This window comes from Hetaerina americana, unplaced genomic scaffold (genome assembly GCF_022747635.1).
Source record: "Hetaerina americana unplaced genomic scaffold, ioHetAmer1.1.p SCAF_6, whole genome shotgun sequence".
Lineage (NCBI taxonomy): Eukaryota > Metazoa > Arthropoda > Insecta > Odonata > Calopterygidae > Hetaerina > Hetaerina americana.
This window is the reverse complement of record NW_027287205.1, coordinates 14,805,855-14,824,312: the sequence shown is the minus strand read 5'-3', so window position 1 is coordinate 14,824,312 and position 18,458 is coordinate 14,805,855. Positions and strand designations below refer to the sequence as shown.

The following is an 18,458-nucleotide window of genomic DNA, read 5'->3' as shown; positions in this document are numbered from 1 at the left end:
ATTTTCGAAGGCAAGAACCAATCCAAAAATGGATGCGTGCAATGTCGAAGGTTTAATGATTGATATTAATCTAAATTTGAGGCCCCCCTGAAAATAATAGCAGCAGTAGATAATTTTATTTGATATGTTAGCACCTTTCAAACCATCGCATTGGTGTACGGAGGTGGGTGACTAAATAATAGACTAATTTTAACCCGAATATGGCCCTACCGCGGATGGATAATATTATTTTGAACCCTTATCGTTCGTGGAAAAATTGACATCTTAAATCTATCTGTTCTTTATTTTACCTCTTTAATTTTACTAACATGATCTCTCTTGCCGTACGATATGGGTAATAATACATTTGCAATATCACTGCTAGAAAGACCTTCCAATTTATGCAGGATGTTCTATCTGTAATTAAATCTTCGCTCCTTGAGGGATTGCCAGTCTAGCTGCGCTAATATTTTGGATACGCTGGTAAGTTTATCAAAAGAGGTTTTAAAAATCTAGCCACTCTACGCCCAATCAATTTACCAAAGTGATTAGGAGCCAAGGGTGGAATACATTAAGGAACTGCTGCGATAGTTTAAACAAAAAAAAATTTTAAAATAGCCCTTGGTATGTTTTACTCAATATAATACTTGGCTTTTAGGTCACGTATCTACTTTGCCGGCGTGTCACTTGAGCGATAACTTCAAAGCCACAGGCGCTGCACCTAAGAAGTAGGCCATAGAGTTGAAGCGATATGTCTTTTTTTTCAAAATGAACTTCGATGAGAATGAAACTTGAGGCCAGTTGAAACGTGGCATAAAACATATAAAATGATAATATCCTTAATAACAATTAAAATTGAGTTTAGCATAAAACTGCATTTGTCTGTCTATTACATTCAACTAACGGGTTTAACAAATTAATCTTAGAAAAAATCATCTGTCCACAAAACAATAATTGTTTAAAGATTCATTTGATAGAATATTTTACATAATAATTTTAAACAACGTTGAAATATTTGTAGTCTTAATAAGTTTTACTATCACTTCTTCTAAGTTGAGTGATAAGAAATTTGTTCCATAGTATCCTACTAACTAGTACGAATAGCGCTGTTTTGTAATGTATTTGCCTTAATCTCTTCATCTTTGCCCCGCCAGGGAAATAATTTATATGGGATTAAAAACTTCGTATAACTAAATTATGGGTGATATTATTAGTGGTTTGGATGATGCCTGGCAAATCCAGGCATCATCCAATTTAACGCAAACATTCTGCTCGATGAAAAATACTCTCCAGCACTTGTTAAAATTCAAACTTAACGATTTCTGTTATTTGTGCATTATTTAACGGATTTTAACTCCATCCGATTGGAACGGCGTGCCATTTATTTCTCCTGGGTCTTCTTATTCCCCGTGATGTAATTGGAAGAACATGTAATCAATGGAACTGCACCACTGGGCAATAGCCGCACGACGAAGTTCACATATCGAACCGAGATTACTCTCAGTATTTGGTTCGGGTAATTCATTTATGGTGCATTTGGCCTTGCATAGTTGAAAATAGAGATAAATTATCAATACATACATTAAAAATTAGTTTGCACGCAGCGTAGGAAGGGTAGATTCGTAAAAAGTTGTCATGACAAACTGAGTAGCGCATCAAAATCATTAGAGGAACTACAAGGTAAGCTGGGCATCACTCATGGAGCGAAGGTCAAGCATACATTGGAAGGTGTTTTTAGTGATGGCGTTGAAAATGTAATATTATTTCCAAAGTATTGCGCCAGGAGAGATCATCTAAATCAATTTAGAAAGATCATATATTAATAACAGATTTCAGATAACATTTTTCCTACGAAAGATGAAGGATCAGAATACCGTTAGCTGACTGGGAAAAGTATTTTGATCTTCAAGTGGTTTAGTGTGTAATCACCCACTGCCACGCACCTTAGCGGTGGCTTGCATGGCCCGATGCTTAGAGTAAGTCACCTATAGAGCAAAGAAAAATGACCTGAGTTTAATACAAGTGATTGGACACGGCTCACCGGAAGGTGAATAATTAGATTTAGAAAATATTGTATCTAACTGAGGAAAGAAAATCTCTTTCGTCCATACATAATGTTCCTCCAAAAACTATATCTGATCCATAAGAAATTAATTCGTTTCACTTTTAAGTTCTATGATTACGACTTTTAGTTTAATATTAATGCAGCTCCATGCCTTTTGTAACTCAAACGGATTCTCTGGGATGTTGTCTTGAATTTATAATTGAACTTTTTAAATTGAAACAAATAGATTACTGCCTTCATTTACGTAAAATCTTTTAATTACCCCTCCAGTGTATCTGCTTTACCGATCAATTTACTTTGACCAACAATCCTTGGTTATTCAGTTCGTGCGTTAGCTGACGAGTTGTGGGGAAACTATTCCCATATGTTCTGCAATCTACATGTACTTCACGGTGACGGCTTCGTTGTTAGAAATGAATATCCGCAACAAAATGCTAAAAACATAATTGGATTTCACCCATTTTTTTATGAAACAGAAAATATTCCAAGGTTATCTTAATTTTTGGTTGGAAAATTCCTTATTTATAACCGGTCTTCTCATATGAACTAAATTTATCGAGCTTATTAACAAGTCAGCTGCTAAACTTAACCTCAGAATGAAAGTGACTCATACTCTTTGAATCAAATAATTTCTAAATCCTATTATTTGTCAAATCACAATCACAACGTCTAAGACTAAGATATACATTCATGCACTGTCTTGGCTCTCTTGTATGCCACATGTGGCAGAGAACTCCGAAAGCAGACCGTCATCTTTCAATGTGGGTGAGGTGCCAATCCGTAAACTGGAAGATTGAAAGGTTGTCTCGTTTGGAAGGGTTGGGAAGTAAACGCTGCGGCGAGGGATGGGAGATGCGAGGGCCAACTTCACCCCTGTCTACAACATATATCAGGAGCAAGCATAAGATAGCCCTGTGGTGTCGTCTGCCCTTACCTCCGCCTCTGTGGGAGCACCGCCCAGAAGTAACCATCGGAGTGGGAAGGAGGGTATTCTAAAAATAGGCAGCAGAAACGTCAGGCGTAGGATGGTCCCATTGCGGGAGAAGGTAATCATGAGGGTGTGAGCTAGCACCTGATGGCTTGTTGCATTCCGAATGGCGGCGTTTCTCAGGTGACGAAGGCGGTTGGAGCGGCGGCTGCGGGCGCGAAATGCTCCAAGCTGCGGGTCTTGGCTCATGTTGGCGCCAACGAAGCCACGGACCGCGGATCTGAATAGATTCTGCATTCCCTCAGGGAAAGAATGAATTGAAGCAGTTGGGTCGCATTGAGTGGGTTGATGTTAAACTCGCAATTTGTAGCATTTCCCTTTGGATTAATGGTGGAGCTCCGGTGTGGAGCCGAGTGGAGGGTATTAATGCATAATTTCTGCAAGGATATCGAGGCCTCCTTGGTAGAGGGGGCCTCGATCAATTCAATCAATCCCCGACCATTCAATCGCAAAGGGAACCTCTTAAAAAGCTCTCATTTTCACCACACGGCTGAGGCCGTCAGGTAGGTAGCGGGTTGGACATTCGGGCACAGCTGAGGTTCTTAGATTCAAGTGTGGGCCATCGTCAAATAGTCAAATAGTGGGTCTTTAAAGTCCTCATTTCCAAATAATATAGCATAAATTATTAGTAGTATTTAAGGTAGGTGACCGACAGCTGAGGTCATTTGCGCCATTAGGGATGGGCAGGAAAGGAGGGTGGGTGGAAAGAAACCCGGCGTCGGCATTAGCCAACTCTTTACGAAAGGCGCCAAGGGGCGCAGCTTTACGTCCCATCCGAAGGACGGCATATAGTTTAAAGGAAGTGAGGTTTACTGATATAAATGCATACAATAGGCTGCTTAATTAGTGTCAGATAGCAAAGGACAAAAAATTGAATAAATTGTACCAAAATAATAAGAATCAGATCCCCATTAGGTATTCAAGGAATCGTAATATCAAGAAACAGCACCTTTTGAACTTTATATATCGTTTGATTTTCTTTTTCGTTAGGTCAGCATTCTTTATTTAGACGCAGAAGATATCTATACCAAACCTTTGAAGGTTTTGTAGCCCTGACTGCGGCCAACATACCAGTACATTCTACCGTATTAGCTATTATGTTTTCACATGAAAAGCATTTGACACGTCGCGAATCTGTCTACCATCATGGTTCAGTGAGCATGTTTTCGCGCCGTAAAAAACATACGGTCAATATCAAATTTTTAACTAGTTTTTTCTTAATATCATTACTAAAATTTTCTTTCATCAATTCCTCTTCCTAATGGAAACTTCTTTGTCCACAGCAATTCTTCTTTGGCCCATAATACTTAGACTGCTATGGCCCAGAACATATCCGAGATAGCTACACTGTTCCAACTTACGAGAATTTGCGCAACTTGGCTCAGAGAAGGCAGACAAGCCACTGAAGCTATCTGACCTCGTCCAGCGGCTACTCGCGTCGTCAGCACTTCATGCGGCACGAACGGGTACTACTTTCCGGATGACCCTCGTATATACGAGGGTCATCCGGAAAGTAGTACCCGTTCGTGCCGCATGAAGTGCTGACGACGCGAGTAGCCGCTGGACGAGGTCAGATAGCTTCAGTGGCTTGTCTGCCTTCTCTGAGCCAAGTTGCGTGACGCTAGCATTGCCTGTGTTGTTTCTGTGATTGTTTACAATGTTTAAAAAAATTGAGAACGCCGCCAGTTGTGAAGTGAGGGCAGTGATTAAATTCCTCAATGCAAGAAACGTTCGCCCATGTGATATTCATCGCCAATTAAAGGAGGTGTATGGAGACAATGTAATGGACGAGTCGTCTGTTCGGCGGTGGTGTCGCAACTTCAACATGGGGAGGGGGAACACACACGACGATGAGCGTTCGGGGAGACCGTCTGTCATTACAGACCAACTGGTGAGCTCAGTTGACGAATTCGTGAGGAACGATCGGCGCGTCACAATTGATGACATCTGTGAGCATTTTCCCAATGTTTCTCGAACAATTGTTCATGAAATTGTTAAACACCATCTGCATTATGCAAAAATTTGTGCAAGATGGGTCCCTCGCGTATCTCAATGAGCTGGCGGCGAAGGACTATGCAGCAGGAATACAGAAACTTGTCACACGTTATGACAAATGCCTTAATTTGCTTGGAGATTATGTTGAGAAGTAGTTTAAAGTATCCTCTTTCAAATAAAATTTTTTATGTTTGTTAATATTTACTTTTGTGTCTTTATTTCACGAACGGGTACTACTTTCCGGATGACCCTCGTATTATAGCCTATGAGCTCCAAGGCTGATCTTTAATTTAGCCATTCTTTTTCTCAATGACCAAATCATTTTGTCTTGTTTAGATTAGCTGTTCGTCCGATACCTATCGCACTAACTTTTCAGAGCGCTCGCCGTGCTTGAAATCCTTGGATGAGAACAAATCCGTCCTTCCCTAATAAAGCTCATACGCAAAACCTAAATAATTTTACAGATTCCCCGCCATATTTAATTTCAATCTCCAGTTCTCTCCATTTATCTTTGACAATTTACTCACATATGATTTATGTTAAAGAGCATAGGTGATATTTAAGATTGTTGCCGTACAACTCCACATAATACTGGCCATCCGATCCCTTCATCCACCACTCGCACAATTGCAGTCCTGAGACATGTACAGGTTGCGGATAGGACGCCTATCCCTTTAATCTACTCCTTATTTTTGCAGCATATCCATTCATTATATTCAATTCCTTCTATCAAACTTTTTTTTATCTACGAAACAGACATATACACCTTGATTCCATTCTACGTACGTACCTCTCGAATAGTGACCTCATTAATACTTTGAGGCCATGCCTGCCTCTCGCCTTCCTGAACCCAAATTCATCGCTCTCCAAGTAATAATTTGCCCTGCCTTCCATTCCCTTATTGATGAACCAAACGACTACTGAACCTGCTTGATTGATAAATCTTATCGTCCTGTAGCCTTAACAAATGGCCGCATTTCACCAATTATATTGTCCATCGATTCGACCTTATTTTATATCAACGCCTTTAATGCCCTCCCTATCAAGCCATTAATAAAAACATAGACCTAAACAATCCTCATCCATTTCATATTTTGTTTTCATGTCTAATTTGGTCGGCCCAATGCATTTGCCATGCAGATCCTCTACAAGTGTGCATTACTTCCAACTTTCTTGTTTCTTCCCTCGTTGAATTAATGATTTTCCTGATTTATCTCTCGTTGCAATCATTGATTTTCCCTTCTTATCTCCTAAGAGTGTTTTGTACCTCCCGGTGCAGGTAACCAATTTAAAACTTTCTTTATAAGCTCTATCATACCATATCTTTGCACGCATCTTTTACGTTTCGTTTCTTTTACTTATTATTAACCGCCTACATTTATTATTTAACCCTTTATGCCCTTCTGTCTGATCTGTATTTGAATTCTTCCATTTCCTTCTTTCGTCTATCTTCCTAATCATATCATAAGTTATCCATTACTTCCTTGCCATTTTCTTATTTAAATTTCTAATTACTAATACTAATTTAAATTTCTAAGTACTAATTTTCACTCTTTAGTACTCAGCTCCATTCCCTCTCTTATGATTTTCTCTTCAGCCTGCTGATACTCCATCCTTGTCAATCAATTCAATTCATCTACTTCCCATTTTCTAACCAGCCTCTCCTTTCATATCTTTATGGGTCGGACGCTAGACGTAATAACTGATAAATTATAATCTGAGGCCACATGCGTTCCCAGGAAATTGTGCGAATTGATCACGCTGTTCTTAATTTGTGCCTAAACGTAGTATAATGTAATTGGTACCTTTCTAAGTCACCTGGCATTTTCCATGTACATCTACGCCTATGCGATTCCTAAACCAAGTGTTGGTGACGATTAACCCCTGTCCCCTGCAGAATTCTATTGCTTTCTCCCCATGACCATTCCTTGTTCCTAAAGTGTACTGCTCCACTTCACCACCCTCTCTTCTTTCGTCTGCGGTCGCGTTCCAATCACTCATCACCATCAATTGTTCCCCTCCAGAATCACCCGAATTTGGCTGAATGATCTCTAGCTAATCATATACTCTATCAATCTCTTCCTCTCTATGATTGGTTGGTGGAATGTAGAGCTTAATAATACTCAAGTTCCTTGGTTAAGCTCTTCGTGCGACTAGTAATACTCTATCAGCCTCAAGCTCCAAGTTTACTTCAATTCCTTCTACATTTTTCTCTACATTATTTATAACACTTACCGGCTCTCTTCCCCTCCGCTGTGTTTAATTCTTCAGGTATCACTCCAATAACCCAAGCTATTTGTCCATCTCACCTCATATAACCGTAAAACATGTATATCTCATATATCCAACAATCGCTATAAATTTCTAATTTCCTCATCCTGAGCATCTTTCTTATATCCAATGTTTATATGCTAACTAATTAGTTTTTCAGCTGTGTCTTCTGTGCTATTGTTGTTGCTTTTTTTCTGGAAGGATTTCATGTGATTAAGACCTCGGAAGTTTTGTCCCAGCGGCTGTAGCGCACGGCATACGTCTCATGGGGGCGATTCCCGTAGTCGCCAGGCTCCTTTTTTCTATGGTACGCACCATACTACTCAAGGAATAAGTGGTTGTGTTGGTTTCCCGTTGACTTCTTCAAACGTGCCTTTAACCTGACATCATCATTCGCTCTACTGGGGTCAGACATCTCTGCAACCGTATCATTGTAGGAACAGACGCTGCGCAGACTAGTATCCGTCTGGCTCATACCCATCGAACTATTTGGCATGGGTGGCCCTGCCGGGAGCAAAGATCGTTGCTCTCGCCAGCACAGCTCCTGGCGTGGTTGGAGGACACAATCTCTTTCCCCGCGACAAGGTTTTAGCCCAATTAGAGGCCTAGACATTTTACGACGAAAATATACTATGATTCATATACGTATCATGAGGGAACGCATTCGAATTTTACCTATTTTTTAACATAAATAACAATTGTTCATTCAGTATGAATAATATTTATTTAATAATGTACCGAAATAATTGTGTTCAATGTTCAATAAGAGAATGCAATTCATCTACGACCAAAACTGTGCGAGCAGTTTAACCCAATGAGGGACACCATAAGAAAATGAATTTAGGAGAACACAGAAGTTCAGTAAAATGTATCCTTATAAAATATTTCTCATCTATTGCGAAATGTGATATATGTTCTCCTTACTTCTACGTTTCCCAAGTCAAAATAATATATTGTATTAAGAGACGAAAGAAACTAAATGAGGGGAAACATAAAATCTTTAACCATCAAATAAAGAGAGAACATATTTTTTAAAGAATGAATTCCGTGGAAACTCTTTGGAAAAGTCCGTTCGTCTGACTGATATACAAAACTTCCACGAAGTGAAGCCTGACACTGTCAGGTTTATCAATCTTTAACATTTTCCGCAACTAAAACTCATTATAAACCAAGTGATAACGTCGGCGGATTTCGATTTTCTCCAGGCGTTTCGTGCCTTTCTTTCGAACCACCGTGGTGTAAAGGCGGGTGTCAATTAATCCATGATTTATCTCCTCCGTTTCAGTCGCACCTGTCATCAAGGTTCCGAACCAACTCCTGGGGGCGCCGCTCGGCACCGACGTGCACTTGGAGTGCCACGTGGAAGCATTCCCCAACACCATTAACTACTGGATCAAGAACCGAGGAGAAATGCTGCTGGACGGGTGAGGAGAATAATATCCCACTCTTTCCGCTTACCGTTTTCCGCTGCTATAATCCCTGACTAACATACTGACTGACTGACCCGCTGAGGCCACTTCGGTGGAATTCAGCGAAATAAAAATTGCAGGCATTGTGACAATGTACTTTCAATCGTCAAAATATCCCTTCCAACTGATTTACAATATTCATGTTAAATTATAAAACCATTATTAAATCATATTAACTATCATTAAATTGTCATGTCTAACTCTAAGTTATGAAGTCGATCATTCAATTATTAAAACTATCATTTAGTGCCCACTTTCAAGGAAAGATAAGAATTGACAGCGTACTTCGGAAAGTTAAAAAAACACGGGAAAGTCTATATCCATTTAAATGATGCAACAGGTTTAATTGGAGCGAATGATTTGGATTAAATGCTAAACGTACATATATCATATTTAAATATATAAATAAACATACGATATATATATTTAAATATATATACTATAAACATACGATTTCCTCAAAATAAATTTCAACAATCACATTCTCTACCGTTGCGTGAAGATAACTACATTTAGAATGTCACAAGCAAAACTAACGGTTTCAGCATTTTTTGCTACAAATGGTTTTAAGTATATGCCATTTTTTAATAAACGCATAAATCCATACCAATGCTTCAATATAAATGTCTAAATGTATTTAAATATGTGTGCATGCATATAAAAAACCAGTTGCCTTACTTGAAGAAGGCCTCGGAGGAGGCCAAAAGGTCAAACAATCTACGATGTGTGTCCTTTTAAGTGTTTTCTATTTTATTAGTGTTCTTTTGTGCCATCCAAATGTTATGTTACTCTTGTGAGTGCTTCAAAATCATCGATATATGTATATATATATATATATATATATATATATATATATATATATATATATATATATATATATATATGTGTGTGTGTGTATATAAGAAAAATGTAAATAGATAACATAAAAGGAGACTCACATTTAAGCTTGAGCTGTGAGTTTTTTCTTAGGCCTTCTTCAGGTTAGAATCTATGCATATTTTAAATGTGAGTGCCATTTTACGTGTTTTCTATTCATATTTTTTATTTTATTATGCCGACCAAGTGTTATATATGTATATGTAGATCTTATAAACAGAATTCTCTTCGGTGACGCCGAAATACAGATTTATATTTATGTATGCATGTGTGCATACGTTTATGTTTTACTCAAAAAATAATTTGATTGGACTACTAGATGAAACAGTTCGAGCAAATTTAAAAAAAATCCATAGTTGCGTATTATTGCATATTATTCTTAATTGATTTTTCATGCGAAATAGATGACAAACTATTTCGATTCGCATTTATTTGAATTTCAGCTAGGTTGTATCGATTAATTTCTACATTTTTTCACACACTAGTTTTCTCACACACTAGTTACCTACTATAAAAGAAAACAAATATAAAACTAAAATTTTATTCTTTTCGGTCGTCCATTTCAATAATTCGATGCATATTTAGTAACTTACTTCAAAATTGCATCAGTAGATTGATGGATACCATACGGCCTCTTCTCTCATTCAAAGCGGAATACATTGAGGAATGTTTTATTCCAGCAACCAATTACCAGTGCTTTGTTGATTACTGATGATCGGTAAAATGATAAGCGGTATTACGCGGAGAAATAAGAATATAATTTACTTATTTCTAATTTAATGTACTCTTTCATTATCTTCTGCTTCTTTTCCTTCCTACTATAATGTTTTTTCTGCTTACAAAATACTTTCCATATCACCGCACTTAATACTTTCCGTATAATATTAAAAAAATTATCAATTCATTAATACACGTGATTAAATACTGTTTAAAGGCCATTAAAATACATTTAACTGATTCACTGTTTGGTTTGAGCACGATTTGGTTACCGTTGAAGGAATTATGGCCACATTCCTTGCAATACATTCCAAGATCTCCTGTTTGCTTCTTTTACCATGCATAAATCACATAAAAATTCTAATTCTCAATTTATGACTAATATTGCTAATCCAAACTGAGTTGAATGATCAGCATTAATGATTTTTACATGTGCGAAGAAATGCGGTTGCCTAGTCACATTTTACGAAACACAAGTCTTCCTAAACCCAAATTACAAAATACTACAAACTTAGTATTGAAGCTGCGTATTGCTACAAACGATTAAGAATAGTTACGTTCGAGAGGCACTTTAAACTAATAACTTTTAATTAATCCAGCAGGAGTTTAAATCGATTACTATTTTTAGCTGTGGATCAATATTTTTTTCGTGATGTAATAAACTGTATTTATCAATCTCACGCGAAAGCTATAGCAAAATAGAAGATGGCTTTGAAAAAAGTGGATGACTCGTGTATGGCAGTTCTAGCATCGCGTGCGGGATAGAATTAATTTTTTTTTAGGTTTCCAGAACGAACTCGCAGTAAAATCATTGTTTGGAAAATTTCAAAAAGTAAATTATCCGAGTTTAAAGGCACTCTGAATTATTTCGCAAAAAATCCAATGGACAAGAGCAAAACGACGCTCGAAGAGGGAATCGAATCGAAGAACAGTCGGCAGACGATCGCATAATTCTCATTAACCGAGTACATATGTGAATCTACCTTTGTTTATTATTGGTTTTAATTATTCTTGTAATGTTTTTATGGAAGTGACCGTCTGTTTAATTTCTTTAACCGCGTTAACGAGCGCAATGTCACGCGCTATCCCATTGCCGTCTTCCCCGCCCACCCCTCCCCTCCAGGCCGAACCGAACTAGAGGCTCAATGGCCCGGAAACAGCGGCGTGGCCGAATCCAAGGGGGAAGGGGTGGGGAATGACGTCACACTCGGAAAACAATTGACAGTTGTCCACTTCACTGAAACGTGTGTTGACCGTCCCTCGGCCACACCCCTGACTTTAACCCAACCCAACAGAGCTAACCATTTCCAGCATTAACATTACATAAACAAAAGAAAACCGCCGCCACCCTCGCTCCCTAACATTCCCGTCTGCTCACCCCCGCTCTCCTCCAGTCGCCTCGGAAAAAACCCCTACTAGTCGGCGAAATTCACCTCGCTGCTGGCACAACCCCCCCCCCCGCCCTCGGACTGCCGGCTTCGCTCACTCACACATCCCACTCCCCTCCCACTGCCGAGGACGAGCAGGAGCAGTTCGATTAGAGCGCAGAGGGAAGGGGAGACGAGAGGTCGGGGTGGGTGGAATCGGCATGGGTAGGAAATTTATTTGGTTAAAAGATGAAGTAGGGAGGGCGATCGTGCGTGGGGGAAGGGGTACCTCCTCCCCCGGGCGCGTCGACCGTTCCGGTAACGCCGTTCCTCCTCCTCCACGCCACCACTCTGTTTATCGCCGCGCCCTTTTGGATCGGTGGTTCCAGTTGTTGTCCGGTGCGCTGTTCATTCAACACCGAAACAAGTTGTACGGCCGTGACTCGGGACGCGGGCGTTTTTTTCCGAGCGATGCCCTAATCTGCTGTGACTATATTCACCGCGATGTAAATAAATGGAAATGTGTCTGCCCTACCCACTAATAAATCCCCACTGTTTTTTCGGGAAACCTCACGCTAGTTTATAATTTCGGTACTAAGGGAGGAGCCAGAACTTTCGGCAATTCCATATACATTCCAAATATTAAATTCAACAAAAACTCCTGGGACCGGGATTGAGAGGAAATGTCTTGCATATTTTTAAAGTCATGGAAAAATTGAAAAATTTGGATATGTTGTTGATGAATGGGAATAAATTCTTTATTGTGTGATTTTTAAGAAATAACTGAAAGGAACTTGCCTAAATAATAAAGCTCAGCGTATTTTGGGTCAATAAAGGTAGAAAAAGATATAAATAGGAACATGATGTTATTCAATGGCTATAGCTATCTTAATATGTTTTTGGGCTCTTTCAGTTAGTGATTTTTTAAGCTGAGTTTACATATCAATTTATAAATCTTCAAAAGCAGGTAAAAATTTCACCGGGTTTCATTACAATTGATTACGGTTCCTTGATGGCTCTAGTAGTTAGAGCATTCGCCCGGCAAGTGGAAAGATCCGGTGTTCAAATCCCGTCCTAGGAAATATTTTTGCGCTTGTGATCTGCTTAATTCCGCCTTCCCCACCTCTACTGTGTTCGCCCATTATGCATGTTCCTATCCCTTTTCCTCATATCTTTTTCCATGCGAATGAATATTTGTTCACCGCATGGGGGGATAGACGAGCCGCCAATCTCAAAATCCTTCTAAGATCCACCCTTGGGCGCGCCCCCCTGGCAAATTTCCTCATATTTACCCTACTTGCAACCACCCCCTATGTAAAACATGTCTACTTATTAGATCTGCTCCCCTCTCCCCACACCCCTTCATTGCCCCATCACCTCGTTCCCACGCTAATTGCCTCTTAAAAACATTATTTATCTGTTATCATGCAAACAATGCTCTTAATTTTACATAGGCGATTGTATTACCCCCTTTACCATTCGAATGAACAATCACGGCTACTCCTGCAATTCTACCTCCCTCTCTTCTCTTCTTATTACTTCTCATGCAAATTCCCCCAAACTTTCATTAGATCAGTGTTTCTCCCTTATCGTCCTAGAATCCCTTACCGATTCAGCCACCAATATTGAGGTGATAACTCGTGAGTCCGCGAATATACTAGCTTTCCGATCTTTTAAAATTCCCATCCTAAACCGCCATATTTAATTCCCCTCCTAGCATTTCATGCTCCTTCCCCTTATTCCCCCCAAAACGCTAACCTCTCCCCGAAATTTACAGTGTTACTCGAAGAAGGCCTCTGAGAAGGCCGAAAACTCAAAATATCTACAATTTGAGTGTCCTTTTAAGTGTTATATGCATATATAACTTATGAAATCGATTTGATTTAATCCAAAGAAATCGATTCAGGAATTCTTTATCATCAGACGCTCATCCATATTCATGAAAGTTTCCATTTGATCAAATACATCACGTGTACTGCTTCAAAATTAACAGTTATGTTGACAGTTTATTGCAAAATTATTTTCACTTTTGATCGTCAATTTAGTTTAAATTATCCAAGAAAGGGTGCTAAATAATTATAAAATGATTTTAAAGATCATCGCAAATAAATATTTTCTTTCATAAATAAATTAAACCTAAAATTGGAAATAAACATCCTCCGTATTGTATTTCAGGCGGAAACATATCATTGAAGAAGACAAGAACTCCTACAAGGTCCATCTGAAACTGACCATAAGGACTTTTAACAAACGAGACATTGGAACATACACCTGTGTTTCTACGAACTCTCTCGGAAGGGCAGATGGAACAGTGAGACTATATGGTACGTATTCCTATAAAATTCTCAATAATTCAACATTATTATGCAAGTATTCCCATTAGCTAAAAATAAAACTTCAAAAATTTGCCAAGTTCCAGTAATATCCAAATTGTAATTCAGATATTTTTTATAAATACCTTTTTTATTAGAAGCCATTAATAATAATATAAGCTTAAAATGGAAGATAGTCCGGCCGCCGAGAAATTAAAATCTGACCTAATGTAGCCACCGGGTTTCAAATGCTATTTTTGAATTTTATATTGTATAAAATATCACGTATGGCTCCGGGACTTATTGGAAACTATGACTAAATTGAATGGTAATGATCACCAGCCACCCAGATGTCTGTTGACTTAACACCCCTTGCCGCATGCAAACGTGGTAACTTACATGTAGGATGCATTGGTAGAAGCGTACTCAGAAGCGTACTTACCGAAAGAAGAAATTAAATAGCAAGTTAATGACTCCACTAACTGAAGTTAGGTTAATTATTGCGTTCAACCTTGTCTATGTTGCTACTAATTCGAAGACTGCAGGTTGGCTATTTTTCGTTTGCTTAAATTATGTTTTGTTTTCCTTGAAATTTAATAACTTTTTCGCACATTACGATTAATGGACGGTCAAACCAGTCAGTGACAAAACCGTATAAAACACAATCCTTGTGACAAAGTTCAATCGCCCCAAAGACCTTTCTCACCAAGGCACCGGAATAGCTTAACTGGCCGCGAAACTGAGTCGTTTCCGTTTACGAGGCTTTGCAGACTTTGACAGGCCTACGACCAATCGTTTCAATCGACGATGGCGAGAATAGAGATCATAAATTGCTTTCATTATCTGCAAGCCGACCTTTAATCTCTCTCCACTCACAGGGCGTCATTTATGATTTAATATTTTATTTCAATTCATTACTGGTCTTTCTTGGGAATTTGGAAACTATATTGTAAATCTCGGCATAGATGAAGTGACTGTTAAAAAAAGTTATGTCTTTACAAAAAATTACCCATGGATCCTAAATTTGAATATGTGGCTCAACCTTCTAAGTTTTCTGGGACACTCTGGAAACCCCATTTGAAACATTTACAATTTGGTTATTAATGTTTTGGAAAGACAGTACAAAATACAATAAAACACTATCCGAATGTTATTTAGGAAACACGGAAAATAATGGCAAGTGTAGGCGTGGAATGAATCTACGCCAAGTGGCCGCATTTCCCCTGGATCAGCTCATAGTGTGTTATGTTAAGAGAAAGGCTGAATAAACCGATATTACTCAAGGTGGAATAAGGCAAATTTACCCGGCGGATATTGAATACTTTGGGCGCTATAGTTTGGTAGTTAAGGAAATCTGTTTTCACCCATATATGATAAATAACCTTGAGTGCAAGTTAGTTCCTTTGCCGCGTCTGATACAAGCATGCGAGTTTTGAATTGCATTTAATTAGTCAAATTTCATCAAGAATATTTATATTTACAAGGCTAAATACTGTTAAGGAAATGCTGCCTTGACAGCCGTTTTTTTTCGTATATAGTATTCTTATTCTTACACGAAACTACTTTTTCAGAAAAATAGTTTATTCAATAAAATTGATCATTTTTTAACCAATTTTGTATGCAAAATATTTTTGATGTCACGCATTATGTTCATGTTAGCTATTTATAAAGAGAGGTACAAATAATACATTTACGATGTATTTACCTGTTTTGCAATTTCGAGGAGGCATTAGATAAAATAAAATGGATAGAATCAATAAATATATTTCAGAATATAGGAATTAATTGAAGGGATAGGGGACTTATCCGCTTATCCTCTTGTCTCAGCCTGCCCTAGTTGGAGTGGCGAATGACTACTCCGGATGGGTAGCGATTTGAAGACGGGTATGAACGGATTGTCCACTATCATCTATGTTTTTCAACATATATTTAGGGGATATGATTTAAGATGCGCGGGAAGAACTGGAGATAGGAAAGAAAACAGGCGGGGAATCCATCAAATCAGTTAGGTTTACTGATGATCAAGCCTTAATTTATGAATGAGCCAAGGAGTTGCAAGCATTGCTGAGCGCATTGTAGGGTACGGGATGAGAATAAATGTAAATAAAACAAATGCTATGCGTTTCTCAAGAAATAGAAAGTCAAAGTCAAATATTAAAAATCAGAGTTCATGACACATTCATATTAGAGCATGTGGAACAAGTCACCTACATGGGAAGTGTTTTGACCGCATTAGTGAAAGTAATGGTGATACAAGAAGAAGAATTGCGTGAGGAAAAATATTTCATGAAGATGAGGGAACGTATGACCAGGACTTTCAATAAGGATGTTAAGAAAAGACTCGTCAAACTTTAACATGGAGCGTAGTTTTGTGCGGTGCCACAGCATGGCCATTGAGGTAGGGTGAAATACGTAAATTGGAGGCTTTTGAAATGTGGATGTAGAGAATGACGGAGAAGGTTATGTGGACTGAAGGGAGAACAAACGAGAGTATGCTACACATGGTGTGTAAGACGAGGTGATTGCTGCAAGATATTCAAAAAAAGGCAGGAAAAATGAATGCGGAGAGTTTTTGATTGAGTACGGGATGCTGAAGACAGTGGTGGAGAAGTGAATGATAGGCAAATGAGAAAACGGCAGAAATAAGACGGAATGTTGGACGGAAAGAAAAGAGGAAGGAAGTATGCGGAATTGCGGAGGGTTTCTGTTTTACATGCGGATGTCAGTCCGTTTAGTTGGGCAGAGCCAAAGGAATGTATCGCTGTAACTTTAAGTAAGTTGTGTCCACCGCTAATCTACCTTAACCGATAGAAGCCGGAGCAGTATAAAATATTTTCTGATATTTTCAAGGTAATTTATATTCGCACTGTCATGGAAAAACTCACCACGTCAATGGAAGTAAATTCCACTCACCGTAGAGATAACATTTTATCCAATGCATATATTAAAACTTTGTAATTTTTTTATATTATTTTTTGGAATAAATCTAATGTAATTCCAGAAAATAGCATAATTTTGTAAGTCAGTCTGTGGCATGAGGTCCCTGCATCAGCAACCATCAGCCTGATCGGAATGTAGTTTTTGTGCAATTTTGGCAATCCATAGTCTTGACGGAAGAGGTTTCATATGGATTTCAGCGGTTGTCCCTTGAATATTTACGATACTTACGCCAGAAGTAACCGAACTTAAAATTTCTTTTTGGAAAGTCATAGCGGGATATTTATTTAACACTTAAAAAGAGTTTTTCAATGATAAATATAGCACATTTACCTCATAATTGTTTCAGTCAATAAAGGGTTGCCTTGATCTTTCCTCATAGCAACCAGATTACGGCAACTTATAGTGTTCACTTCACAATTTTTGTTTCCACCTTTTTGTTACTCTTGTGGGCTATACTGGTTTTATATGCATGGGTACTGATGTTATTAACATATAAATAAAATATTTGAAGGTTGTTTGTTAATCAAACGGAGAAAGTCAAAGCGTTGAGGGGTGAACAGTGATTGGCATGTCATCGGCAGGCGGAATATGATACGAAGCTGTGCGGATTCTATCGAACTCATACTCAGAGAAATACTTAAGTGCGATAAAAAAGTAGTGAAGTGCGGAATTAAAGTGTGCGGAAGAAATATTACTTAAAGGTTTTCAGGTGACCTGAAATCACCAAATATTTAAATGAAAGCATGTATTATTGCGTGTATTTTAGAGGGAATGTTAGAAAGAGGGAATCAAGTTGACGAACGGAATGACATAACGAAGACATAAGATATTTCAACTGAACGCTATACTAGTAAGGAATACTCAACAACCGGTCAAATATTTTATGCAAACGTGGACTGTTTTGGAAGAAAATTGGAGCTGTAATAAAGAAGTGATATGGTAAGAAAAATAACTTAAGCGACAGAAGTATGAGCCGAAAAAGAGAATAGAATGCCTATAGGTAAAGTAAACACAGAAAGTAAAAATTAACCGACAAAATTTAGCCGTCGGAAATAAACGAATTTTTTTGCAGTACAATTTACACCAGCATCTCACAGTCATAATCAAGCAATTTTTTTCGAAACAGCGTTACGCTATTAGTGCAAATATACTAGATAAATGATATCCAAAGTATAAGTGAAGCAATGTTTTATGAATTCTGTATTATGTACTACGGTGCTGAATGGTCCTGATAATTCATGTTATTAACAAGCGAATAAGCGTAAGATTGGTTCTATTTATACATGAGCATGAGAATATTTCATAAAACACAGAATAGAGAGAAAACTAATGAAGCAGTTATACTCAGGGTGGGAGAAGAAATGAAAATCGAAGAAGGCAGAATAAGAGGTTGTAGTAGAGATTAAAGGCAATGTGATTGTTGCCAGTTATAGTTGAAGACATAGTTGAGTATGCAAGGATGTGGCACTAAAATTTATT

The 18,458-nt window shown here is 38.3% G+C and overlaps 1 protein-coding gene across 1 annotated transcript in view; it reads left to right on the top strand.

Annotated features, from left to right (window-relative positions):
• The window catches only part of LOC139695260 (protein amalgam-like), a 194,691-nt gene that overhangs the window by 150,505 nt on the left and 25,728 nt on the right, over positions 1–18,458 (top strand). The window contains exons 6-7 of the mRNA XM_071593954.1: positions 8,584–8,722; positions 13,903–14,051. Of these exons, the coding sequence (XP_071450055.1) occupies positions 8,584–8,722; positions 13,903–14,051 (288 nt within the window). The remainder of the gene's footprint in view (positions 1–8,583; positions 8,723–13,902; positions 14,052–18,458) is intronic.